Source organism: Hyla sarda, chromosome 6 (assembly GCF_029499605.1).
Source record: "Hyla sarda isolate aHylSar1 chromosome 6, aHylSar1.hap1, whole genome shotgun sequence".
NCBI classification, from domain to species: Eukaryota; Metazoa; Chordata; class Amphibia; order Anura; family Hylidae; genus Hyla; species Hyla sarda.
Window position 1 is genome coordinate 283,710,308 of NC_079194.1, and position 27,154 is coordinate 283,737,461.

At 45.9% G+C, this 27,154-nt stretch overlaps 2 protein-coding genes across 2 annotated transcripts in view; one reads left to right on the forward strand and one right to left on the reverse strand.

Annotated features, from left to right (window-relative positions):
• The window catches only part of OVOL1 (ovo like transcriptional repressor 1), a 44,147-nt gene extending 42,095 nt beyond the window's left edge, over positions 1 to 2,052 (reverse strand). Inside the window, exon 1 of the mRNA XM_056527526.1 lies at positions 1,986 to 2,052. The gene's annotated coding sequence lies outside the window, so the exon portion shown is untranslated. The remainder of the gene's footprint in view (positions 1 to 1,985) is intronic.
• KAT5 (lysine acetyltransferase 5) lies at positions 1,874 to 25,159 on the forward strand. The gene is given in 16 exon segments (XM_056527523.1): positions 1,874 to 2,160; positions 6,393 to 6,459; positions 7,409 to 7,477; positions 9,152 to 9,288; positions 12,484 to 12,555; positions 14,031 to 14,102; positions 14,234 to 14,262; positions 14,264 to 14,312; positions 18,288 to 18,368; positions 18,480 to 18,728; positions 18,828 to 18,917; positions 20,289 to 20,429; positions 23,206 to 23,299; positions 23,399 to 23,558; positions 23,701 to 23,782; positions 24,375 to 25,159. Coding segments are annotated over 16 exon segments (1,536 nt in total). The 5' UTR covers positions 1,874 to 2,151; the 3' UTR covers positions 24,510 to 25,159.
• Positions 25,160 to 27,154: the final 1,995 nt, after the last annotated feature.

Sequence of the window (27,154 nt, forward strand, 5' to 3'; positions counted from 1 at the left end):
TAGGGTACCTCCAGATGTTACAAAACTACAACTATTGTAGTTTTGCAACAGCTGGAGGTGCTCTGGTTGTAATACCACTCACAACTTGGTTGTTATACCATGCAGAGGGAAAAAACGTCAAAAAAAGAAAAATATGTACGTGGCCTTTTTTAAACATTTTTTTTTTGCTGGTTGCGGTTTTCTTCAGTCCTCTCCATCTTTCCAATGTTTCCCAACCAGCATGCCTCCAGCTGTTGCAAAACTACAACTCCCAGCATGCCCAGACAGCCTTCGGCTGTCTGGGCATGCTGGGAGTTGTAATTTTGCAATAGATGAAGGTGCCCTGGTTGTAATACCATGCTAAACCTGAGGGCAGGTGTGGCGCTGTTTTGGGAAAGAAATTGGCTATCTCTTTCTTCTGAACCTGTATAACCCCTTTTAAAGGGGTATTCCAGTGAAAAGCAATTTTTTTTCATATCAACTGGCTCCAGAAAGTTAAACAGATTTGTAAATTACTTCTATTAAAAAATCTTAATCCTTCTAGGACTTATCTGCTGTTGAAGTTGAGTTGTTCTTTTCTGTCTGACCACAGTGCTCTCTGCTGACACCTCTGTCTGTCTCAGGAACAAATCCCCATAGGAAAGCTCTCCTGCTCTGGACAGTTCCTGAGACAGACAGAGGTGTCAGCAGAGGGCACTGTGGTCAGACAGAAAAGAACAACTCCACTTCAGCAGCTGATAAGTACTGGAAGGCTTAAAGGGGTAGTCCAGTGGTGAAAAACTTATCCCCTATCCAAAGGATAGGGGATACCTTTGAGATCGGGGGGGGGGGGGGGGGGGGGTGTCCAACCGCTGGGGCCCCCTGCGATCTCTCAGGCCAGATAGCAGGTGTCGACCCCCGCACAAAGCAGCGGCCAACACGCCCCTCAATACATCTCTATGGCAGAGCCGGAGATTGCCGAAGGCAGCGCTCCGGCTCTGCCATAGAGTTGTATTGAGGGGGCGTGTTGGCCGCCGCATCGTGCGGAGGTCGACACGCCCCCTTCCCGCAGGCTGTCGGGGCTTCGTACAGGAGATCGCGGGGGGCCCCAGCGGTCTGTAACTTATCCCCTATCCTTAGGATAGGGGATAAGTTGTTCACCACTGGATATCTCCTTTAAAGGGGTACTCCAGGACTTAGACATCTTATCCCCTATCCAAAGGATAGGGGATAAGATGCCTGACCGCGGGGGTCCCGCCGCTGGGGACCCCCTTGATCTTGCACGCGGCACCCCGTTTGTAATCAGTCCCCGAAGTGTGTTCGCTCCGGGCCTGATTACCGTCGACTGCAAGGCGGCCGGTGTGACGTCACGCCTCCGCCCCCGTGTCGCGCTCCGCCCCTCAATGCAAGTCTATGGGAGGGGGCGTGACAGCTATCACGCCCCCTCCCGTAGGCTTGCATTGAGGGGCGGAGCGTGACATCAAATGGGGGCGGAGGCGTGACATCACAACGCTCCTGCCCTACGGTCGACGGTAATCAGACCCGGAGCAAACACGCTCCGGGGACTGATTACAAACGGGGTGCCGCGTGCAAGATCAAGGGGGTCCCCAGCGGCGGGACCCCCGCGGTCAGGCATCTTATCCCCTATCCTTTGGATAGGGGATAAGATGTCTAAGCACCGGAGTACCCCTTTAATATTTTTTAATAGAACTAATTTACAAATCTGTTTAACTATTCTGGAGCCAGTTGATATGAATACCCCTTTAACTACAGCTGCTGCAAAACTACAACTTGTAGTACTTTTGCAATGGTTGGAGAGCTACAGGTTGGGCAGCGCACAATGTAAACTACATAACCACATAAAACTGTATGGGAATGCGCGCTTAATAGACAACGCATGCGCAGTACTACACTCTTCACTCCCCATTTGAACGTCCCTCAGCCGTTGAAGGCCCCCTGCGCCCGCTCAGCCTGTCTTCTACAAATCCTGACTATTTATATGACACTGTTCTGGAGTTAATACCAACCATTCTCATGTCCTGATATATTTTTAGACGTTTTCAGCTCTTTAGCTCTCTCTGAAAAATCCCCGCCTTGCGGTCGTTACTATCGGGCGCGCTCTAGACAGCCCCGGGGGTCAAGGAAGAGGCGGAGCGTGCGCTGAGTACAGAAGGAAGAGGACCCAGAACCAACATGGCGGAGGTGAGGGCTTCGCTTTACTGCAATGGTCTCCGCTTATGTATTGGATATACCTGTGTACCGGTCATGGGTTTCGGGTTATATTATATAAACCTGAGAGCGTTTTGGCTCTTATCTGTATTACGGAGGCGGCTGTTTGTGCCCAATCCGGGGGCCGGCCTACCGCTGTGTCTGTAGACGGGATAAAGACAATTAATAAGCTTCTCATGACCTGTGTGGAGGATGAGGGTTGTAATCTCACCCAATCTGAGATCTGCGATAGGGTTAGAAACAATGGGTGGGGCGCCTCTGCTGTCCGTAACCATGGAAACACATTGGCTTGCATTGGATCTGTAGACACATGGGTGATTTGGCTGTGAAAGAGCTGTGTGGTTGCCCATAGCAACCAATCAGATTGCTACTTTCACTTTTAAAAATCAAAACCTGCAATTTGGTTGCGAAGAGCAACTGCACCACTCTTCCTCTTTACAGGTTATGGTAAATCTCCCCCCATAATGTGATCACCTTCAGTGATTTGTTTCTTTTTTTCTCAAAAGTTTCACAGCATTTAGTATAATTGTATGAAAGTTTTCTTAAACTCTAGTTTTGCGTCTGCAGCACGGTTGTGGGGATGATGTGTTTCCATGGTAACAGTCTACAAAGGTCGTGCTGATGAATATAGGTTAAAGGGATACTCGAGAGTTTAAAAAAATATCCCTATCCACAGGTTAGGGGATAAGTACATTCCTCAGGTGTCACTGGCGCTCCCATAGAGGATGCATGGAGCAAGTGCCGAGTCCATGCTTTAAGCAGCGGGGATTTTTAGGGCCCCATTCTGCAAACCAGCAAGTCTATGTACAGCCTAGGCTAAGTGCCCAAAAGCTATTTATCTGCTCAGGCAATCCTACATTTTATTATTCGTTTTATGAATTCATGTCCGGCGGTTTTGGTGCATATGTATTGCACCTGTGTTTTCCAAGTCTACGCTTTACGGTTGCAATTCATATGCGCCCAAAACCGGTGGACGTGAGTTCGGAAAACGAATAATAAAAGTTGTAGGATTGCAGGAGCGGATAGATAGCTTTTGGGCACTTAAAGGGGTACTCCGGTGGAAAACTTTTTTTTTTTATTAACTGGTGCTAGAAAGTTAAACAGATTTGTAAATAACTTCTATATAAAAATCTTTACCCTTCCAGTTAGGGATCGACCGATTATCGGTGTGGCCGAAATTATCGGCCGATAATCACGATATTGGGCATTATCGGTATCGGCAATTACCTTGCCGATAATGCACCGCGACCGCCCTACCGCACCGTGTCGCACCCCCCCCCCCCCCGCCCCGGCCCCATTGCCTCCCCCATCCCTTGTTTTATAATTACCTGTTCCCGGGGACCGGGGTCCATGCTACTTCTTGCTCCTGCTGCGTTATGCTGTGCGCAATGACGAGTGACGTAACGTCACCGTCAGTGCGCACAGTGACTGCTCAGGAGGACGCCACCGGTTCCAGATGTAGAGTGGACCCCGGGAACAGGTAATTATAAAACCGGGGATGGGGGAGGCAATGGGGCAGCGGCGGTAGGGGACGCTGTGCGGCGGGGGAGCGGTGTCGGTGATAGGACTCAGGACCCCCAGACAGGCAGGGGGGCGGTGTCAGTGATAGGACTCAGGACCCGCGGACAGGCAGGGGGAGAGAAGCGGGTGGTGGCGGCGGTCTATGGCACCGCAAAAGCCGCTGCAGTTCATTGATTTAAAGCGCCTGCTTTAAATCAATGATTTGCAGCGGTGTCGCGGGGGGATAAATAGCCGATAACTTATATTGGAATATCGGTATAAGTTATCAGCTATCGGCCCTAACCTGCACCGATTATCGGTATCGGCCCTAAAAAAACGATATCTGTCGATCCCTACTTCCAGTACTTATTAGCAGTTGTATGCTACAGAGAAAATTCTTAACTTTTTGAATTTCTTTTTTGTCTTGTCCACAATTCTCTCTGCTGACACCTGATGTCCGTATCAGGAACTGTCCAGAGCCGCATAGGTTTTCAATGGGGATTTTCTCCTGCTCTGGACAGTTCCTGATACGGGCATCAGGTGTCAGCAGAGAGAATTGTGGACAAGACAAAAAAGAAATTCAAAAAGTATAGAATTTTTTCTGCTAAAATGTTACCTGGAGCTGTAACGCCCCCTCCCATAGACTTGCATATAGGGGGCGGGGCTATGACAGCACGAGCTCCAGCGTTTGGAACAGTTTGTTCCAAATGCTGAACAGCCAAGTTCCCCTTTAAAGCATGGACTCTGCATTTGCTCCATGCATTCTCTATGGGAGCACCAGTGACACCTGAGCAATGTACTGTGCCTTTGGCTGTTCGGGCATGCTGGTAGTTGTAGTTCTGCCACAGCTGGAGGCACCCTGGTTGAGGAAATACTGGGATAGGCAGTACATTAATATTTTTTTAAAGCTGTAGGATTGCTGGAAAGGACAGACTTCATAGTGGCAGCTTTGGGACATTAAATGCCAGTTGCGTAAAGACATGCTTGTGGTTTATTGTTCAAAACGCACTCACAGGTTTCTTCTAAATAAACAATCCGAGCGTGCAAGAATTGGTAATAAACACTCAAGCGCCCAACCATTAGAACCCCCACTGATTCCCAGAACTTTCCAATAGGTTGGACCCCTATCGATCAGGTCACTATCCTGTGGAGAGCGGATGACTTTGCTAGTTGACAATATAGAAATACCCCTTTTCGTTATTTTCATTGAAGAAATTTTTGCCGCAAATATGCAATGTGTCAATTCACCTTAAAGGAGTACTCTGCCCCTAGACATCTTATCCCCTATACAAAGGATTGGGGATAAGATGTCTGATCGCGGGGGTCCCGCCGCTGGGGACCCCCGCAATCTCCCTGCTGCACCCGGCGTTCGTCTAAAGCATCAGGTGCAGCACAGGGGGCTCGTGACGCCACGCTCGTGATGCGTCAGCCACGCCCCCTCAGTGCAATTCTGTGGCAAGGGGCGTGATGGCTGTCACGCCCCCTCCCATAGACTTGCATTGAGGGGGGTGTGACCGTGATGTCTCAAGCCTCTGCCCAGCCATTGCCAGTCATCCGGCATGGAGCGAAGCAAAAATAAATGTATTCTCTCCTTTCATGGTCCCAGTCACGTGACTTCCAGTACCCAGTTGATCTCCACTTGCTCGTACTTCCGCAGTGAGATATTGGTGCAGGACCTGCATTCTCAGCTGATCAGTGATGTTGTACCTTATTCAGTGATTGGCTGCAGAAGGTCCTGTTCTCACATCAGAAGTAGGAATGAGCGGCAATCAGCGGGGTATCAGAAGTAGGGATCGACCGATATCGTTTTTTTTTTTTTTAGGGCCGATACCGATAATCTGCGACCTTTCAAGCCGATAACTTATACCGGAATATCAGTATAAGTTATCGGCTGTTTAACCCCCTCCCCGGCCCGGCAGATCAATGATTTAAAGCGGGCGTTTTAAATCAATGAACTGCAGCGGCTTTTGCGGGGCCAGAGACCGACGCCACCCGCTTCTCTCCCCCTGCCTGTCCTGGGGTCCTCCCTAGTCCAACCACCGCCGCTGCCCCATTGCCTCCCCCATCCCCGGTTTTATAATTACCTGTTCCCGGGGTCCGCACTCCTTCTGGCTCCGGCAGCGTCCTGAGCTGTCACTGTGCGCACTGACGGTGACGTCGCGCTGAGGACATCACTCATCATTGCGCTGCGCAGCACACAGGTCGCCGCAGGAGCCAGAAGTAGCGCGGACCCCGGGAACAGGTAATTATAAAACCGGGGATGGGGGAGGCAATGTGGTGGCGGTGGTCTCGGTCGTGGTCTCTGGCCAGGGAGGGGCATTATCGGCAAGGTAACTTCAGCCAAAACCGATAATCGGTCGATCCCTAATCAGAAGTCATTGTACTATGAGCAGCAGGGGGAGTATGATAGGTGAGTATGACTTGTTGTGTTTATTTTGCCTGCACCCCTAGTTAAATTATACAATTTTTTTTGAGATACCAAACAATTACCTTTAATGGGAAAATACCATAGAGCAGTGGTCTACAACCTGTGGACCTCCAGATGTTGCAAAACTACAATTCCCAGCATGCCCGGACAGCCGTTGGCTGTCCGGGCATGCTGGAAGTTGTAGTTTTGCAACATCTGGAGGTCCGCAGGCTGAAGACCACTGCCATAGAGGTTTGCAGTAAAGGCGTTTATGTGATTTGTGTTCTACTTTTTCTAGGCAGAAATTGTGGAAGGTTGTCGGCTTCCTGTCCTCCGCAAGAACCAAGACAATGAAGTGGAGTGGCGTAAGTGATTTTATTTTTATTTTGTTAAAGGAGTACTCCGGTGAAAACCTTTATTTCTTTTAAATCAACTGGTGGCAGAAAGTTAAACATATTTGTAAATTACTTCTATTAAAAAATCTTAATCCTTGCAGTACTTATAAGCTGCTGAATGCTACAGAGGAAATTCCTTTCTTTTTGGAACACTGATGACATCACGAGCACAGTGCTCTCTGCTGACATCTCTGTCCATTTTCGCAACCATGCATAGCAGATGACTGCTAAGGGCAGCATGGTGGCTCAGTGGTTAGCACTGCTGCCTTGCAGTGCTGGGGACTTGGGTTCAAATCCCACTAAGGACAACAATAAATAAAGTGTTATTATTATAATAACGTCAGCAGAGAGCACTGTGCTCGTGATGTCATCAGAGAGCATTCGAAAAGAAAATAATTTCCTCTGTAGTATTCAGCAGCTAATAAGTACAGGAAGGATTAAGATTTTTTAATAGAAGTAATTTACAAATATGTTTAACTTTCTGCCACCAGTTGATTTAAAAGAAAAAAAGGTGTTCACCGGAGTACCCCTTTAAAGGCAAAGTGCATTTGTGTTTTAAGTGGTATCTAAAGTAGAACACTTGGGAAGCAGAACGCATTGTTTAGAGTAAACTAATTGATGGCAAATGTTACTGTAGATTCTCTAGTCCTCAATCTGTGTATGAGCCACAGTGGAGATCCGCTAAGTATCAGCAGCTCTGCTGGGATGAACTACAAGTAGCACATACAACGTCCCAAGTTTACAACCCATCTGCCGTTTAGTAGGGGAAATTGCCCCTGAGGAGTCACGTCACAGAGAACATCTTATAAAGGAGGAAACAGTTCAGATTCATTAGTAGAAGGGTTTATCTGATCAATAGGAATGACCAAGTGCTACAAACCATTGGGTTAATGATATTTCTGTTTCTATTTATTTTCAGCTCTAGCAGAAATCCTGAGCGTCAAAGATCTGACTGCAAAGAAACTGTTCTATGTTCACTATATAGACTGTAAGTAGACACGGTATTGTTCTAACACATTAATCAAAACATTGATTAATATGAGTTGTGGTCCATTCACACTGGAAATTCCTTGTAGAAATTACGTTCTCAGTAGAGATGAGCGAATTTACAGTAAATGCGATTCGTCACGAACTTCTCGGCTCGGCAGCTGATTACTTTTCCTGCATAAATTAGTTCAGCTTTCAGGTGCTCACCGGAACACCTGAAAGCTGAGCTAATTTATGCAGGATAAGGCATCAACTGCCGAGCCGAGAAGTTTGTGACGAATCGAATTTACTGTAAATTCGCTCATCTCTAGTTCTCAGCAATGTGCTGTGGACATTAGCTCTCTTCCATTGACAGAAGGGACTTTGAAGTGGATTCTGCCTGAGGATTGAACATCAATCGATTAATCCAGTTCCTTGGCAGAAGTTCAACAAAACTTAAGACGTGTGAACTAAGCAGCAAAATCCCATGAGATCAATGGGAGCCTCAAAACAACTACCGTATTTTTCGCCGTATAAGATGCACTTTTTGTTCCCCAAAACTGGGGGGGAAAAGTTGATGTGCAAATACACATTGAGTGTGCATTCCCACGTGGCGTATTTTGCTGCGTATTTGCTGCTGCGTATTTTCCTACCCATTGACTTCAACAGGGAAAATATGATACGCAGCAGCAAATACGCAGCAAATACGCCGTGTGGGAACGTACCCTAAAACCCTGTCCTATCGCGGCGGTCCCTGTGGCCATCAACGACTGGGACCCGCGGCTAATACAAGACATCTCCGATCGCGGTGATGCCCTGTATTAACCCTTCAGACGCGGCGATCAAAGCTGACCGCCGCGTCTGAAGCGAAAGTGACACTAACCCGGCAGCTCAGTCGGGCTGTTCAGGACCGCCGCAGTGAAATCGCGGCGTCCCGAACAGCTTACAAGACACCGGGAGGGACCTTACCTGCCTCCTCGTGTGTCTGCTCCGTGCTGGGATCCCCTGCATGGCCGGCACTCTCCTTCGACGTCATCACGTCATCGCGCATGCTGTCCCATCATCCAATAGGAGCGGCGTGCGTATCGACGTGATGGCGGAGAGCGAGGATACCGGGCAGCAGACACGTTCCGGAGCGACGGGGACACGGCAACAGCGATGAAGGGCGACATCCAGGGCAGCGGTGACGGGTCCGGAGCGGCGGGGACACGTGAGTATTACCTCCTATACCAGTGGTCTTCAACCTGCGGACCTCCTGATTTTGCAAAACTACAACTCCCAGCATGCCTGGACAGCCAACGGCTGTCCAGGCATGCTGGGAGTTGTAGTTTTGCAACATCTGAAGATCCGTAGGTTGAAAACCACTGTCCTATACTTAACATTGTATTTGGTTCTGAATCTTTATTTTCTGGATTTTTATCCTTTAAAACTGGGTGCGTCCTATATGCCGGAGCGTCTTATATGGTGAAAAATACGGTAGTTACTCTCTAGCCAGTCGCTATACATCTCACTACATTAATGCTCATAATAATGCCAATTTACATTGGGTAAACATAGGCCGCACCCGCAGATTTTGGCTGTACTGGCCCCGACCATCTGATGTGTATAGCTTAACCCAACTTGCATCTCTGACCAACAGCAATCTAAGAATTATGTTCACCTTAATAATATTAATAAATCTGTCCCTCTTCCCTAGTCAATAAGCGATTGGATGAGTGGGTCACCCATGATCGCTTAGACTTGAAAAAGATTCAATTTCCGAAAAAAGAAGCAAAGACTCCAACAAAGAATGGGCTGTCTGGATCTAGACCGAGCTCACCGGAGAGGGAAGTGGTAAGTGACCAGGTCTCCCTGTCCATATAACTAGGGTTGGGAGGTCAGCTCTTTACAATAAGCTATTGCTTGAAATTAGCATCCGATATGTGATTATTTTTAAAGGGGTACTCTGGCGCTTAGACATCTTATCCCTTATCCAAAGGATAGGGGATAAGATGCCTGATCGCGGGGGTCCCACTGCTGGGGACCCTGTGATCTTGCGCGCAGCACCCCAGTTAAAATCAGTCCCCGGCACATGTTCGCCCCGGGTCTGATTACCGGCGACATGGGCCTCCGCCCCCGTGTGACGTCACGCTCCGCCCCTCAATGCAAGCCTATGGGAGGGGGCATGACAGCTGATTTTTACTGGGGTGCTTCGTGCAAGATCACGGGGGTCCCCAGCGGCGGGACCCCCGCGATCAGGCATCTTATCCCCTATCCTTTGGATAGGGGATAAGATGTCTGAGCGCCGGAGTACCCCTTTAACAGTAAAAATAAATCAAATGAAGACTCTCATCGAAATAAGTCTATAATTCATGCATGGTTGATCTGCTTATACTCAAAGCAGTTACCCCGAGATTAAAAAGTATAAACTATCCACAGGCGATAACTAATTCGGTAACATGGGACCTATACAAGAACAAAGGCTCTTTGGGTCCCAGTAACTAGAGCATCAGTGCACATGTTTGACCGCTGTTCTGTTCCCACTTGAGTACAGTAGAGAATAAGTTAAGTGGAGGGATAAATGTGCCAGCTGCCTCTCCATTCACCCTGCGCTCTAGGGTCCTTCTTTCTTGTGATCAGTGAGGGTCCCAGCAGTCGGAACTCCCTATCCTGTGGATAGGGGATAACGTAAAATCTTGGGGATAACCTGTTGAAGTAGATGTCACTTATTCTACTATTATTTTCATAGCAGAGTAGGGCGGTATGAATTTTGCCATTTTACAGACTCCTCTTAAAGGGGTACTCTGGTGCTTAGACATCTTATCCCCTATCCAAAGGATAGGGGATAAGATACCTGATCGCGGGAGTCCCGCCGCTGGGGACCCCCGTGATCTTGCACGCGGCACCCCGTTTGTAATCAGTCCCTGGAGCGTGTTCGCTCCGGGTCTGATTACGGGCGACCACCGGGCCGGCGGCGTTTGACATCACGCCTCCGCCCCCGTGTGACGTCGCGCTCCGCCCTTCAATGCAAGCCTATGGGAGGGGGCTTGATAGCTGTCATGCCCCCTCCCGTAGGCTTGCATTGAGGGGCAGAGCGTGACGTCACACGGGGGGCGGAGGCGTGACGTCACACGCCGCCGGCCCGGTGGTCGCCGGTAATCAGACCCGGAGCGAACACGCTCCAGGGACTGATTACAAACGGGGTGTCGCGTGCAAGATCACGGGGGTCCCCAGCGGTGAGACTCCCGCGATCAGGCATCTTATCCACTATCCTTTGGATAGGGGATAAGAAGTCTAAGCACCGGAGAACCCCTTAAGGACCAAGTGTTTTTCTGTTTTTGCGCTTTCGTCTTTTCCTCCTTACCTTTTAAAAATCATAACCCTTTAAATTTTGCACCTAAAAATCCATATGATGGCTTATTGTTTGTGCCACAAATTCTGCTTTGTAATGACATCAGTCATTTTACCCAAAAATCCACAGCGAAACGGGTAAAAAAGATCATTGCGCGACAAAATTTTTGAAAAAATCTATTTTTTTACTTGTGAGGGCTTCCATTTCTACGCAGTACATTTTTTTTTTTGTAAAAATGACACTTAATCTTTATTCTGTAGGTCCATACGATTATAATGATACCGTACTTATATAGGTTTGATTTTGTCATACTTTTGAAAAAAATCATAACTTCATGCATGAAAATTTATACATTTAAAATTGTCATCTTCTGACCCCTATAACATTTTAATTTTTCCACGTACAGGTTAGTGTGTTAGTGTTTTTTTTTTTATGGTATAAAAAGTGACCAAAAAGACGCTATTTTGGACTTTGGATTTTTTTTGTGCGGATGCCATTGACCTTGCGGTTTAATTAAAGATATATTTTTATAGTTCGGACATTTATGCACGCGGCGATACCACATATGTTTATTTTTATTATGTTTATATATTTTTTTAGATGTAATTTAGGAAAAGGAAGGTGATTTTAACTTTTAATAAGGAAAGGGTTAATTATGTGTGTGTGTGTTAAACTTATGTATTTTTACACTTTTAGTCCACTTAGGGGACTTTTAGGAGGAATCGTTTGATTCCTCATACAGATCAATGTGGTTCCATAAAACCACATAGATCTGTGTGCTCTGCGCTCGATTGATAAAGCCTGGTCTGCGTTGTTGGGGGGGGGGGATCCACCCCACTGAACCACCAGGGATGGGATAAAGGCACCTTTTATACGCCGCTGTCAGCGGCGATCTAAAGGTTTAATAGCCGGCCGCGGCGATCGCCGCATGTCGGCTATTAACGCCGGCACCCAGCCCCCTTGAATGGCCGGGTAGGCTCAGTTACAGTATATTTCTGGCGTTCACGAACAGACTCATATGGGACTGTAAGAAAATATAGAAGCTTTATTCAATGTTACAAGCATGCTACAAATGGAAGCATATGTTAGTATGTTTTGGAGAATATTCTCCCTTATTCTAGATACACCTTGCTTTTTTTTGTAATAAAAATACAGTTTTATCTTGGTTAAAGGGTACCTCTCATCAAATATACTTTTGATATATTTTAGATTAATGAATGTTGAATAACTTTCCAATAGCATGTTAATGAAAAATATGCTTCTTTCTATTGTATTTTTCCCGATCAGTCCAGTCAGCAAGCATTTCTGACTCATGCTGGAGTCCTAAACACTCAGAGCTGCCAGCCTGCTTTGTTCACAGCCAAACAGGCTGTGAACAAAGCAGGCTGGCAGCTCTGAGTGTTCTCCTTTGTGAACAAAGCAGACTGGCAGCTCGTAGTGTTTAGGACTCCAGCATGAGTCTGAAATGCTTGCTGCCAGGACTGGTAGGGAGACCCCTAGTGGTCATTTCTTCAAAGTGGAAAATTAAATAGAAAGAAGCATATTTTTTAATAACATGCAATTGGAAAGTTATTCTGCATACATTAATCTATAATATATCAAAAGTTTATTTTGATGAGAGGTACCCTTTAAGCTTCATCGTTGTGTAGAGAAAAGTTATGAAACATTATAATAGACTTTATGTTTCACACGATCAGGACGGGTTTCCAGCAACTGGATGTAAACAAGAGGTTCTCCATGCACTGACAGCAAGCAGGGATCTTGAACCGGTGAGGAACTAAAAAGGATCATATTAGTAAGATGCACATAGTTATTGTACAGTGACCAAACTTTGTTTTATTTAAGAAAATCATCATTGTAATTTCTTCTTCACTCACTTTATTTTGTTTTGTTTTTTTGCTTGTAAAATAAACACCTTTTCACATTTGACTGAACAAACAGGCTAGTAAAAATACTACAAGTAACTGTTTAAAACCAGCCTAATGGTTTGTAGTAGATTAGAGCAGTGTTTCCCAACCAGAGTGCCTCCAGCTGTTGCAAAACTACAACTCCCAGCATGCCCGGACAGCCTTCGGCTGTCCGGGCATGCTGGGAGTTGTAGTTTTGCAACAGCTGGAGGCACCCTGGTTGGGAAACACTGACTTATGCTCTATCCTGTGGATAGGGGATAAGTTACTTTTCAATGCATAACCCATTTAATTATTTACTTATAAAATGCCCTTCCCTTGGAAAACATGTAATTAAAGGGGTACTCCAGTGGAAAACTTTTTTTATTTTTAATTGTTTTTATTTTTTTTTTATTTTTTTTTTTTACATCAACTGGTGCCAGAAAGTTAAACAGATTTGTAAATTACTTCTATAAAAAAAAAAATCTTAATCCTTCCAGTACTTATCAGATGTTGTATGCTCCACAGGAAGTTCTCTTCTTTTTCAATTTCTTTTGTCTGACCACAGTGCTCTCTGCTGACACCTCTGTCCATGTCAGGAACTGTCCAGAGCAGGAGAGGTTTTCTATAGGGATTTGCTTCTACTCTGGACAGTTCCTAAAATGGACAGAGGTGTCAGCAGAGAGCCCTGTGGTCAGACAGAAAGGAAATTCAAAAGGAAAAGAACTTCCTGTGGAGCATACAGCAGCTGATAAGTACTGGAAGGATTAGGATTTTTTAATAGAAGTAATTTTCAAATCTGTTTAACTTTCTGGCACCAGTTGATTTCAATTTATTATTTTTTTTCCAGTGGAGTACCCCCTTAAACCAGGCATGCTGGGAGTTGTAGTTTTGCAACAGCTGAAAGCACCCAGGTTGGAAAACACTGCATTAAATGAGTCCAGCTAGTGACTGATGGATTTCTAATTTCTTCATACAACTATATATCGATCTGCTCATCTCCTCCTGCACTACAACATGCTGCCTGCAGTTAGGGCAGCGGGGTTAACGCAACAGGTTCCTTTCAATTGAGCCTTAATGCTTAGTGTTTTTTGTTTTTTTTTATGTTTTTCATGGGTGTCTGGCTACTGGTGGCTGCCCTGGCAGTCATACCTATAACCCAGACAAGTGGCCATTGTGCATATGGGTATCTGCTGCACAGACTTATGACACAGGCAGATTCTATCTGATCCTCTGTCCCAGTGAAGTGCTACAAGTGTCTCTCCCATACCATAAAGTGAATAAGTACAATCCAAACGTCTGGCCCTCCCACATTAGTGGGCAGGGGGTTATAAGCCTGTGTCATTCCTTCTCCACAGAGGAAGATTCCTGAACTCATCCTACCTCCAGCTGCAGCCCCTGCGGGAGGAGGAAAATCTCTCCCTGTTCCAGTAAGATATTGTCTCCCATACTTCCGTTCATGTCTGTCCCCCTCCACTGCCTTCAGTATTCGCCATACTGCGCATCGTGTCATATGCTTTTCTCTAAACACCTGTGTGCATGTCACATTGCCGTCTTGCAGAAGCGAAAAGTAGAAGTCGTGTCACCAGCCACCGGTTCCACCAGCACCGGAGACCACGCAAGCCTCAGTATTCCCACAGGTAAAGGACCTCTGTTTACAGCTCTAGTTCATAAATCAAATACACATCCCAACCATGATGACATTTAAATGGTCATTTGAAAAAAAAAATAACTTTGACATGTCCCAGCGACATTTCAAAAGCTTGGATCGGCGGGGGGGGGGGGGGGGGGGGGGGGGGGGTTGAGGGGTCTGAGTGTTCATGCCTCCACCGATCAGGAGAATGATACTGGGGAAGTTCATGCTCGGCACGTTCTCTCCCACCTCTGTGTCACGTGATCGAGACAAACTCGCTACCGTATTTTTGCGCCTTATAGGACGCACCGGCGTATAAGACGCACCCTATTTATAGGTGCAAAATCTAAAAAAAAATAAAGATTCTGAACCCAATAGTGGTCTTCAACCTGCGGACCTCCAGCTGTTGCAAAACTACAACTCCCAGCATGCCCGGACAGCCGTTGGCTGTCCGGGCATGCTGGGAGTTGTAGTTTTGCAACAGCTGGAGGTCCGCAGGTTGAAGACCACTGGTATAGGAGGTAGTACTCACGTGTCCCCGCCGCTCCGGACGCGTCACCGGTGCCCTGGATGTCGCTCCATCGCTGTCGCCGCATCCCCGTGGTGTCCCCGACACTCCGGACTTCTTCTTCCCCGGGATCCATGCTCTCCGTCGCCATCATCACGCCGCTACGCACGCTGCTCCTATTGGATGACGGCAAGTGCGCGACGACGTGATGACGTCGAAAGAGAGCGCAGGGGATCCCGGCACGGAGAAGACACCGAGGAGGCAGGTAAGGTCCCTCCCGGTGTCCTGTAAGCTGTTCGGGACGCCGCGATTTCACCGCGGCGGTCCCGAACAGCCCGACTGAGCAGCCGGGTTAGTGTTATTTTCGCTTCAGATTAGGCGGTCAGCTTTCATCGCCGCGTCTGAAGGGTTAATACAGGGCATCACCGCGATCGGTGATGTCCTGAATTAGCGGCGGGTCCCGGCCATTGATGGCCGCAGGTATTCGCCGTATAAGACGCACCAACTCCCCCCCCCCCCCCCCAGTTTTGGGTAAGAAAAAGTGCGTCTTATACGGCGAAAAATACGGTATGTAAGTCTATGAGCTTATCTCGATCACGTGACACGAAGTCGGAAGAGAATCGGCTGAGCGTGAATTTCTCCCAGCTCGTTCTACTGATCGGTGGAGGACTGAACACTCACGCCCCGCCTATCAGAACTATTGACGTATCGCTAAGACATGTCAAAAGTTTTTACACATGACAGGTATTCTTTAAAGGGGTACTCCGGTGGAAAACTATTTATTTTAAATCAACTGGTGCCAGAAAGTCTTATACAGATTTGTAAATTATTTCTGTTAAAAAATCTTAATCCTTCCATTACTTATCAGCTGCTGTATGCCCCATAGGAAGTTTTTTTCTTTTTGAATGTCTGTCCACGGTGCTCTCTGCTGACACCTCTGTCCATGTCAGGAACTGCCCAGAGGAGGAGAGGTTTTCTATGGGGATTTGCTCCTATTCTGGACAATTTCTGACATGGACAGAGGTGTCAGCAGAGAGCACTGTGGTCAGACAGAAAATAAATTCAAAAAGTAAAGAACTTTCTCTGTAGTATACAGTAGCTGATAAGTACTGGAAAGATTAAGATTATTTAATAGAAGTAATTTACAAGTCTGTTTAACTTTCTGGCACCAGTTCTTTTCAAATTGTTTTCCACCGGAGTACCCCTTTAAGCGACTCATGAGTGATCCAGGGATTGTTTGTGACTCTGCAGGAAATTGATTGAGCCGTGTTTTGACTCATTGGGGGAGATTTATCAAAGCTGTCTATTTCCCGCATCAATATAGACCAATCTACAGAGCGTTAGGCCAGTCTATTGTGCGCCTAATTTATCAAAAGTCGCACGGCTCTTGATAAATTATGCGCACGGACCACGTGATCTATGCTTTACTGTATTTAAACCTGCTGCAGCATGGTCTGACATAGTCTAAAATAGACTAGAATGCATCATGTTCTAAAAATCCTCTAAAGCAAAAGTCACACATATTTAGACTTCGACTTTCTGTGCGACAAATTTAGATGGGAAAAACCAGTCAAAATCCTTTGATAAATCTCCCCCATTGAACAGCAATATGGAAGGTCTGTGAGCAGCTCACAGGAGAAAACCCACCTACATAACAGCTGAATCTGTTTTATACAAAGCAATGAGTTAAAATTCTTCCAAACCGACGTGCAGGACCAAACAGTTACCTAAAATTGTGCACAAGGGGGTCCTACCAGATACTGAAAGCAGGTTCACATACTTAAAGGGGTAGTCCAGTGGAAAAAACATATCCCCTATCCTAAGGATAGGGGATAAGTTTGAGATCGCGGGGGGTCCGACCACTGGGGCCCCCTGCAATCTCTCTGTACTGGGGCCAGGCTCTCCGGCCAGATAGCGGGTGTCGACCTCCGCACGAAGCGGCGGCCGACACGCCCCCTCAATACATCTCTATGGCAGAGCCGGAGTTTGCTGAAGGCAGCGCTCCGGCTCTGCCATAGAGTTGTATTGAGAGGGCGTGTCGGCCGCCGCTTCGTGCGGAGGTCGACACCCGCTATCTGGCCGGAGAGCCTGGCCCCAGTACAGAGAGATTGCAGGGGGCCCCAGTGGTCGGACCCCCCGCGATCTCAAACTTATCCCCTATCCTTAGGATAGGGGATAAGTTGTTCACCACTGGGTCACCACTGGACTACTCCTTTAAGCCACTCACAGATATGTGATTTTGGATACATTTCCCTTATTTAAAAAAATTACCAAGTCTAATATTTTTTACTTGTTTTGTTTTTATCAAATTCATTTTCGGACCTCAAATTGAAAAATCTGATGGGTCTATAGCTCACATTTATGAACCTTTATGACAAAGATTGATTTAGAAATATACAGTGGTCCCTCAACATACGATGGTAATCCGTTCCAAATGAACGATCGTTAGTTTAAACCATCATATGTTGAGGGATCCGTGAAATGTAAAGTATAGGACAGTGGTCTCCAACCTGCGGACCTTCAGATGTTGCAAAACTACAACTCCCAGCATGCTCGGACAGCCAACTGCATGCTGGGAGTTGTAGTTTTGCAACATCTGGCGGTCCGTAGGTTGAAGACCACTGGTATAGGAGGTTATACAGTACTCACCTGTCCCCGCCGCTCACCGCTGCCCTGGATGTCGCCCTCCATCGCTGTTGCCGTGTCCCCGGACCGTCTCTGCAGCGTCTCTTCATCGCCATCATCACATCGCTGCTCATGCCGCTCCTATTGGATGACGGGACGGCGTGCGTGATGACGTGATTACGACTATGGAGAGCGCCGGCAGTGCAGGGGATTCCGAAGAGGACGGTTCGGAGTGCCGGTACAGGTGAGTGACCCACACGGGGCACCTTAAATGGTGAAGCAGTCAGCGCTGCCGGATAGCCGTTTTTGCGATGGCCCCGACATACAAAAAGCATCGTATGTTGATGCTGCCTCTGAGAGGCCATCGCATGTTGAAATTATCGTATGTCGGGGCCATCGTAGGTCAGTGGGTCACTGTACACAGAAAATTCTGAATTGATCGCAAACTGTTAAGGTGTTATCCTGCGGGAGGTGTTTTTTTTTTTTTTTTTTTTTTTTATTTACTTAAAACTTTGCCCATTATATACTATATGGAAAAAAAACTGTACTTACCTCCAGTGCTTCTGTGGTACCTCCAGTGTCCTGATCCAGTCCCCAGTCAATGCTCCTCTTAGCAGAAATCATGATGCTCAGGGACACTGGAAGCACCGCAGGAAGACTGGAGGTAAGTAATGGTTTATTTAATTTTTTTTATAATGTACAATGGGCCTAGTTCTTAAAAAAAGATTTTAAAAAAAAAACCCTCCTGTTAGCTCCTTTTTAAATGACTTTCAAACCTACTTAGCTTATTCTAGCTCTAGAAGGAACACTTGATTGGTTGTTGATGTAGATTTGCGGTTTTGTCCTCAGAATGGAGCTGCACGCAGGCCTACTGCCCCTGCTGTACCTTCAGGACGCAAGCGGAAATCAAACTGCCTAAGTGCAGACGAGGTAAGGACTAAGGAATGAATGTGTCAGCAATCTCCCATCTAAGCCGGTTGTTGCATGAAGATTTGTCTCAAATAAGATGAAGTTCTTACTTTAATTTGTGCCATTGTTCAGGATTCTCAAGACAGCTCAGATGGAATTCCTTCAGCGCCTCGCATGACCGGTAGCTTGGTGTCTGACCGGAGCCATGATGACATCATAACTCGCATGAAAAACATAGAGTGCATTGAACTAGGCCGACATCGGCTTAAGCCTTGGTACTTTTCGCCATACCCACAGGAGCTGACCGTGTTACCTGTCCTCTATTTATGCGAATTCTGCCTTAAGTATCTAAAAAGTCTTAAATGTCTACAAAGACACCTGGTACGTGAGACCCTGCAGAAAAGACTTTCTATAAATAGGACCCCTAAAATAACACAGTGACTTCATTGAATTGTGTTCTTTTCTTTCCATTGTTCACAGACTAAATGTAACTTGCGACATCCCCCGGGAAATGAAATCTACAGAAAAGGCACAATCTCATTCTTTGAAATAGACGGACGCAAGAATAAGGTACAAGGGCTCTTAAATGAGACACAGGCAGTCTATTCCGAGGGAGAGTCGGCCCCTAGCTGAAGGCAGGAGAAACCTGTAACTCTGATGGAGATTCTGCATTAGTTTTCACTTTAGGGGCTTTAGTTGTAATAAAATCTGTTATTACCTTCTGGACTGCCCACCTTTCAGTACTGTGCATAGACAAAGTGCTAGATGTCGTTCACTAAAGAGTTTGCTCTGTGTGTAGTCCACAGCTATTAAAGGGGAACTCTGGTGGAAAACTCTTCTTTTTTTTTTTTTTTTTTTTGTCAACTAGTGCCAGAAAGTTAAACAGTTCTGCAAATTACTTCTATTAAAAAAAAAATCTTAATCCTTCCAGTAATTATTAGCTGCTGAATACTACAGAGGAAATTATTTTCTTTTTGGAGCACAGTGCTCTCTGCTGACATCTCTGTCCATTTTAAGAACTGTCCAGAGTAGGAGAAAATTCCCATAGCAAACATATGCTGCTCTGGACAGTTCCTAAAATGGACAGAGATGTCAGCAGAGAGCACTGTGCTCCAAAAAGAAAAGAATTTCCTCTGTAGTATTCAGCAGCTAATAATTACTGGAAGGATTAAGATTTGTTAATAGAAGTCATTTACAAATCTGTTTAACTTTATGGTACCAGTTGATTTAAAAAAAGTGTTCCACCAGAGTACCCCTTTAACAGTGATGTAATCAAAACTTAGCTGTCGGGCATGCTGGGAGTTGTAGTTTTGCAACAGCTGGAGACACACTTTTAGGAAAACACTGCCAAGGGGACTATTAGATGCAATCTTGTGATTACAGGCACTGAACAATGCTGTACCAAAGCATTGATCAGTGTTGTCGGCGCTCCATTACTGCAGGCTGCTGAGGCTGCCTGCTTTATTGGAGTGCTGATCGGACGGTAAGGAGGCAGGTAGAGACCCTCTGCCCGTCCCCTCAGCTTATCGGGACTCTGTTTTTGCAGCAGATGTCCCGATTAACTCCACTGAGTTACCGGCACTTGGTTTTGGCATTTTAGATGCTGCAACCAACTTTGATTGCGGCGTCTAAAAGGTTAATGCCAGACATCCCCCAGATTGGTGATGTCCGGCCTTAACCAGTATGAAGCGGGCTGAGCTCCTAAGCTCGCTTCATAGATATGCCGCATGGCTGGGCCGTATATTAACGTCAGCCAGCCATGGTGGGGTTAATCACAGCTCCTCCCACTCTTTCTCCTCCGAGCATAGGATGCATAATCGCAAAATTTTGCAAAGGGCTAATTCTTTATATTGCAATCTGCAATTATCGCGATTCTATTGCGATATATCGTACATTTCTTTTTTGTCTGACATTTCTCACTCGTCTATTGTTCTTTTTTAGAGTTACTCTCAGAATCTCTGCCTTCTGGCAAAATGTTTTTTGGACCACAAGACCCTATACTATGACACAGACCCCTTTCTCTTTTACATTATGACTGAGTATGACTCCAAGGGGTTTCACATTGTCGGCTACTTTTCAAAGGTGGGTTTCTTTTTGTTAAATGCGCAGGGCTTCTAGGTCCTCCAGTGTTTGATCTTATTTAAAGGGGATATTCCAGGATCTAACATTTTATCCCCTAGCCAAAGGATCGGGGATAAGATATCTGATTGCTGGGACCCCCCACGATCTCCCTACAGCACCTGCATTGTACGTCTCGCCCCCTCCATTCATGTCTATGGGAGGAGGCGTAACAGCCGTTACGCCCCCTCCCGTAGACATGAATGGAGGACGCGTGAAGTACAATGCGGGTGCTGCCGGGAGATTGCGGGGGGGGGGGGGTCCCGTACGGACATCTTATCCCCTATACTTTGGATAGGGGATAAAATGTTAGATCCCGGAATACCCTTTTAATAAAGTTTTTTGCCACTTGTGGTATTTCTGTCGTCTTTTGACATCCTGAATAATGTTGCATGTTGTTATTCCTTTTAAAGTCTGTCAAAAACTAATAAAAAAATATATAAAATAAATAAAAACACAAGCTACTGGCTTACTTTTTAACCCTTATAAACCTGCCTGTGTGGTTCAGTCAGTCTCTTGTTCTATTTTTTTTATTGCCGCCTAATAGCCTCTGTTCAAAGGCTCAGTCTCCGACTGTTCATTGCAAAGGAAGGGGTGTTCACTTTATCAAGCATGTCTCTTGCCCTCACATTGCATGTGGAAACTTCCGCTGGGTCTCAGGAGTGCTGTGTACTCCAGTGTTTCCCAACCAGGGTGCCTTCAGCTGGTGCAAAACTACTACTCCCAGCATGCCCGGACAGCCTTTGGCTGTTCGGGCATGCTGGGAGTTGTAGTTTTGCATCAGCTGGAGGCACCCTGGTTGGGAAACACTGGTGTACTCACTAAGGCTCTCTGCTGCGCTCCCTCCCAGGCTGGTTAACAAGCCAGGAATGCACACAGAGCCATGTTTGCCCTATTCGCACTGCCAGTACTTTTGTCTTGGCATGGTCATTGGCTGCGACAAACTGGGTATAGAATAGAGGCGAGCACTACATGATGTTAGGAGCATGAAAGGGAAATAGTGGCAGATAGCAGGGCTGTGGAGTCGGTAGATAAATGTTCCGACTCCACAGTTCTTTGTACTTCAGACTCAGACTCCCCGACTCCTCTGTATTAATATGCAAATGTATTTATAAACACTTACAGTTGAATCCAAGAAGCTGTTCCACCAAGTTCTTCTAAGCTCTTCTAGCAGAGAGAGGTAGTTGGGCAGAAGCTGCTGCCTTCTCCTTTTTGTGTGCTGATCTGCTGCTGAAGATAGGGCAATGGGAGGATCTAGGAAGGGGCATTTATTATAAAACATGATTTCTCTAGTAGAATCCCATAGTCATGTTTAAAAGTTTAAGCTAACAAAGGGAGCAGTTTTTCCGATGGTTTACAGCTTCAGTCTTGTATAAGTGAAGGGAATGGAGGGTCAATAGTTCAAGTGTCTCTAGTCCTGCAAAAAACATATTTACTTAATCCCTTATCAGTGAGGCTAGGTTACCCATGGGTTCCCTGTAACAGCAGAACACAACACTATGGAAAGTATAAGAATTGCCGCTCCTAATTGTGCGTTGTGTGCCATATAGTGAAGCACATGAAAAGCTTCTTCACGGTCACTTAACGTGTTCGTTTTGCGGATACGTGAGGCACTACATGCATTGGTCTTTTCTTACAGTAGAGAATTCATTAATTATAACTTTTTGTGAATTGGGACATTTAAACGTGCTTTTTTTTTTTTTTATTCCAATCTAAATTTAGTTGGAGTCGGTGCATTGTTTGCCGACTCCAAACAAAATTTTGTCCGACTCCGACTCCACAGCCCTGGCAGATAGTATATGAATTTTTTACACAGATAAACACTTTGATTATTAAAATGATACCCACAGCGTCCAAATTTGCCCAGCCGTTCTGCCGCAATTCGCCTTTTTCTTTTTATACAAATGAGGTCCTTGGGACATGGGCGGAGCTCTGAAACCGAGCTAGGGACACGCTGACGTCCCCTTCACCGGACGGGCAGTCCACCCGGCTCATCATAACCCCCCCCCCTCCCCTCCCTGCTCTTGCACCCCGTGTTAGTGTACGGCACATGTGTCTCCACTGGTAGTACCCAGGAAGTGGCGCATGCGCTGTACACTAACACAGGGCACAAGAGCAGGGAGGGGGGGTTATGAATATTGATGAGCTGGGTGGAGAGCCCGCCCAGCGAAGGTGACGTCTGTGTGCCCCTAGCTCGGTTCGGAGCTCCACCCATGCCCCAAGGTCCTCATTTGCATAAAAAGAAAAAGGCAAATTGCGACGGAACGGCTGGGCGAATCTGGAAGCCGTGAGTGTTGTTTTGATCAGCATCACCCGCACTACAAGCCTTTGTGACAGGTTTAGTGCAGGTATTACTGCTGACCGATTTCCTTTAAAATAGGAGCAATGTTGTCTGGATAACTAAAGGCTCAAAGGGGTATTCCAGAAAATAGATTTTACTATTAAAAGTGCCCAGGGTGGCAGCATAAAAAAAAAATAAAATAAAATAAATAAATATATATATATATATATATATATATATATATATTCATTCATATATTCCACTGCTGCTGATTCCCCCAGCTGCTCAGGTCTCTATGGTCTTCTGACCACACTTGTACACTACGCTCTAAACTTTAAATAGGGGATAACGTTTTAAATTAAGTATACCCATTAAATTCAACAATGTATTATTTATTGTTTCTCAACTCTAATAAAATCATATTCACAATAATCACATGTATGTTCTCTCCATGTGCAGGAGAAGGAGTCTACAGAGGACTATAACGTTGCTTGTATCTTAACACTACCACCTTATCAAAGGAGAGGATACGGGAAACTCCTCATAGAATTCAGTAAGTCGGCATCTTAGCCTTTGCTGTTCACATGATTGACATGATTTGTCTTCCTCCCAGTTTTCTAATGTCTCTTACTATTTTTTTTTTCCAATTTAGGTTATGAATTGTCTAAAGTGGAGGGGAAGACTGGTACTCCTGAGAAGCCGCTGTCAGATTTGGGTCTCCTCTCCTACCGCAGTTACTGGTCTCAGACAATTTTAGAGATTTTAATGGAGCTGAAGACGGAAACCGGGGAGAGGCCACAAATAACCATTAAGTAAGATATGAAACAAAACAAGTGTGTCAGTGTTGTATAACGAAAATGGGTTCCATCAATAATATTGTTGTCCATTGTAGTGGAATCCCAAATCACAATTATGCTGTGTTTTTCTTTATTTTTTTTTTTATATCCCTTTTAGTGAGATCAGTGAGATCACCAGTATTAAAAAGGAAGATGTCATCTCTACATTGCAGTATCTGAACCTCATCAATTACTACAAGGTATATGTATGCTTTACTACTAAACCGCAAAAAAAGGTGGGAAAAACATATCAAAACTCACTTTAGCCTTTTTTTTTTTTTTTTTTTTTTAATATAGATTTCAGACACATGCTGGAGTCCTAAATCTCAGACTGCAGGGAGCAGTGCTGAGCTTGTCTGTGTCCCAGCTGCAGTCTGAGATTTAGGACTCCAGCATGAGTCTGAAATCTGTATATACTATTATACACACTTGCAGCCAGGACTGGTCGGAACTAGAGATGAGCGAATTTACAGTAAATTCGATTCATCACGAACTTCTCCGCTCGGTAGTTGATGACTTATCCTGCATAAATTAATTCAGCTTTCAGGTGCTCCGGTGGGCTGGAAAAGGTGGATACAGTCCTAGGAAAGAGTCTCCTAGGACTGTATCCACCTTTTCCAGCCCACGGGAGCACCTGAAAGCTGAACTCATTTATGCAGGATAAGTCATCAACTGCCGAGCCGAGAAGTTTGTGACGAATCGAATTTACTGTAAGTTCGCTCATCTCTAGCCTCCATATTAGCAGCACAGTCTCTGCTTTATCCATTATGACGTTGGCCATGTTTCTTTCAGGGGCAGTATATCCTGACACTCTCAGAAGACATTGTCGATGGTCATGAAAGAGCCATGCTGAAAAGGATTCTGAGGATAGATTCCAAGTGTCTGCACTTCACGCCAAAGGACTGGAGCAAAAGAGGGAAGTGGTAGACGAAAGAAGGTCACAAGGACTATCACAGCTATGACCTAGAACTGTTACAAGCCTTGGCCGGTGCTGCACGAAGATGCTTTAAACACAAAGCAAATCTTCAATTCCTGCTATTTGTATTATGAACACATTTTTAGTTCTGGAAGTTATTCAGAAGCAGCAGATTTTATTGTAAAGTATCAGCACCGTATCAGATCGGACCGGTGATGGCAAGAAAACCGAGGTCACCACAAGCCGGGGGGGCAATGGACACAGGAAATTCTACTTAAAAAGCACAATTCTAAACGGAGACAAGTAGAAGGATGATCCAAGCTTATCGTCCGGCCCTTAACCCTTCAGTGCGTATTGTTGCACCATTTAGCAATATATATAAGAGCATAGCTGTAAGGTAGTGACCTGTATACAAGGGTCGTCTTATGCCCAGCACACTCAGTCCATTTGTTTACCTAGGGAGGATTTTGTAAAAGTGACTGAACTGGGAAATGTGACGGCAGGTCACATGGTGGAAGGATGAAGAGCGTCCCCGGGGTCAACCACTTCTGTTGCTGTTCAGGGAAGCGTTTTGCAGCAGACTGAACCCAAGAAATCAGTGTAACATTCTGTAAATACATTTGTTCCATAGAAGCTGTATAAAGCCTTTTAATAATAGAGATAGGAGCCTGTCTATTACTATTTATTTTCCGGCCACTATCTGATGTCCAATGAATGGTTTTCTACAGTGTCTGACCGAACCAGGCAACATGGGGTCAGTTCACTCTTCAGGGGTCACATCCAAGCATTCTGGAGTTGGAGGTTTAGTGACTGCTTTGTTTCTTAATAAAACAGTGACGGATTGTATTTAATGAGGTTTCGGGGGATGTGATTTTAGTTTCATTGGGGACCCATTTTGGTAAGGATAGAAATTTTTTTTTTTTTTTTTTTTTAAGTGGTTCTTTAGGATTTAAAGGGGGTACTGCAGCCCTAAGACATCTTATCCCCTATACAAAGAATAGGGGATAAAATGTCTGACCGTGGGGTTCCCTCCGCAATCTTGCATTCAGCACCCACCTCAGGGAGCCGCACGCCGCACTGCCATCTCAGAATCTGCCGTGTGACGACCATGGGGCTGGAGTATCGTGACGTCAGGACTCCACCCCCGTGTGACGTCACGCCTCGCCCCCCGCTATGCAAGTCTATGGGAGGGGGCGTGACTGCCGTCACGCCCCCTCCCATAGACTTGCATAGCGGGGGCGGGGCGTGACTTTACAATACTCCAGCCCTGTGGTCGTCACATGGTAGATTCTGAGCTGGCAGCGCGGCGTGCGGCTCCCTGAAGTGGGTACTGAATGCAAGATTGCGGGGGTCCACAGCGGCCCGATATCTTATCTAGAGATGAGCGAACTTACAGTAAATTCGATTCGTCACTAACTTCTCGGCTCGGCAGTTGACTTTTCCTGCGTAAATTAGTTCAGCTTTCAGGTGGGCTGGAAAAGGTGGATACAGTCCTAGGAGACTCTTTCCTAGGACTGTATCCACCTTTTCCAGCCCACCGGAGCACCGGAAAGCTGAACTAATTTATGCAGGAAAAGTCATCAACTGCCGAGCTGAGAAGTTCGCGACGAATCGAATTTACTGTAAGTTCGCTCATCTCTAACCTTATCCCCTATCCTTTTGGATAGAGAATAAGATGTCTTAAGGCCAGAGTACCCCTTTAAAATGGATCTATAATGTGGAAAGGCTATCAATCAGATCAGTAGGGGGCCTGACTTGAATGGGTGAGCACTGCAGCCTGTTTATTATTTACATTGGCGCGTACTTACACACACCACACTTTGTATTAGTTGTGAACTGATAAATGAATTTTCTTGCTTAGGTTATGTTCACACCGCAGAATTTCCTCAATTCTGCAACGCTTGCTGAACAGAATTCCGCCCAAATTCAAGCCCCATTGACTTCAAAGGGATTCTAAGTGATATTTTTATAAGGAACACCTGCTGCAGAATCCTGTAGAAATGAATGGGCAGTTAATTAGGGCTGAATGCACAGAGGGGAGGTAGACATGCATCATTCCCATAGCAATGTACAGAGGGGGGCGTTTTGACCACTATTCAGTACACAGAGCAGTTTTGTGCATGAGGAGAGTCAGGGCGCTGGTCAGGGAATCATTGGGGGGGGGGGGGTCTCAGCAGTCAGAACCACCTCCATGATCAGACACTTAGGGGGAAATTTATCAAACCGTGTAGAGGAAGAGCGGTGCAGTTGCCCAAAGAAACTAGATTGCTTATTAAATTTTTCACAGGCCTCTTTAAAACTGAAAGAATTGCTTTTCCTCAGCACAGGTTTTGATAAATCTCCCCCTTATTCCTTGTCCTGTGGATGGGGGATGAGAAATTAAATACTGGAGTTACCCTCAAAAGGACAAGACAAAGCACACACCCCCCAATTGTTATCTCCCAAGAGCCATGACTTTTTCCATTTATGCAGCTGTATGGGGGGGGGTCTGTATTTTGCAAGAAGGGTTTTCTATAGAGATGAGCGAACTTACAGTAAATTTGATTAGTCACGAACTTCTCGGCTCGGCAGTTGATGACTTTTCCTGCGTAAATTAGTTCAGCTTTCCAGTGCTCCCGTGGGCTGGAAAAGGTGGATACAGTCCTAGGAAAGAGTC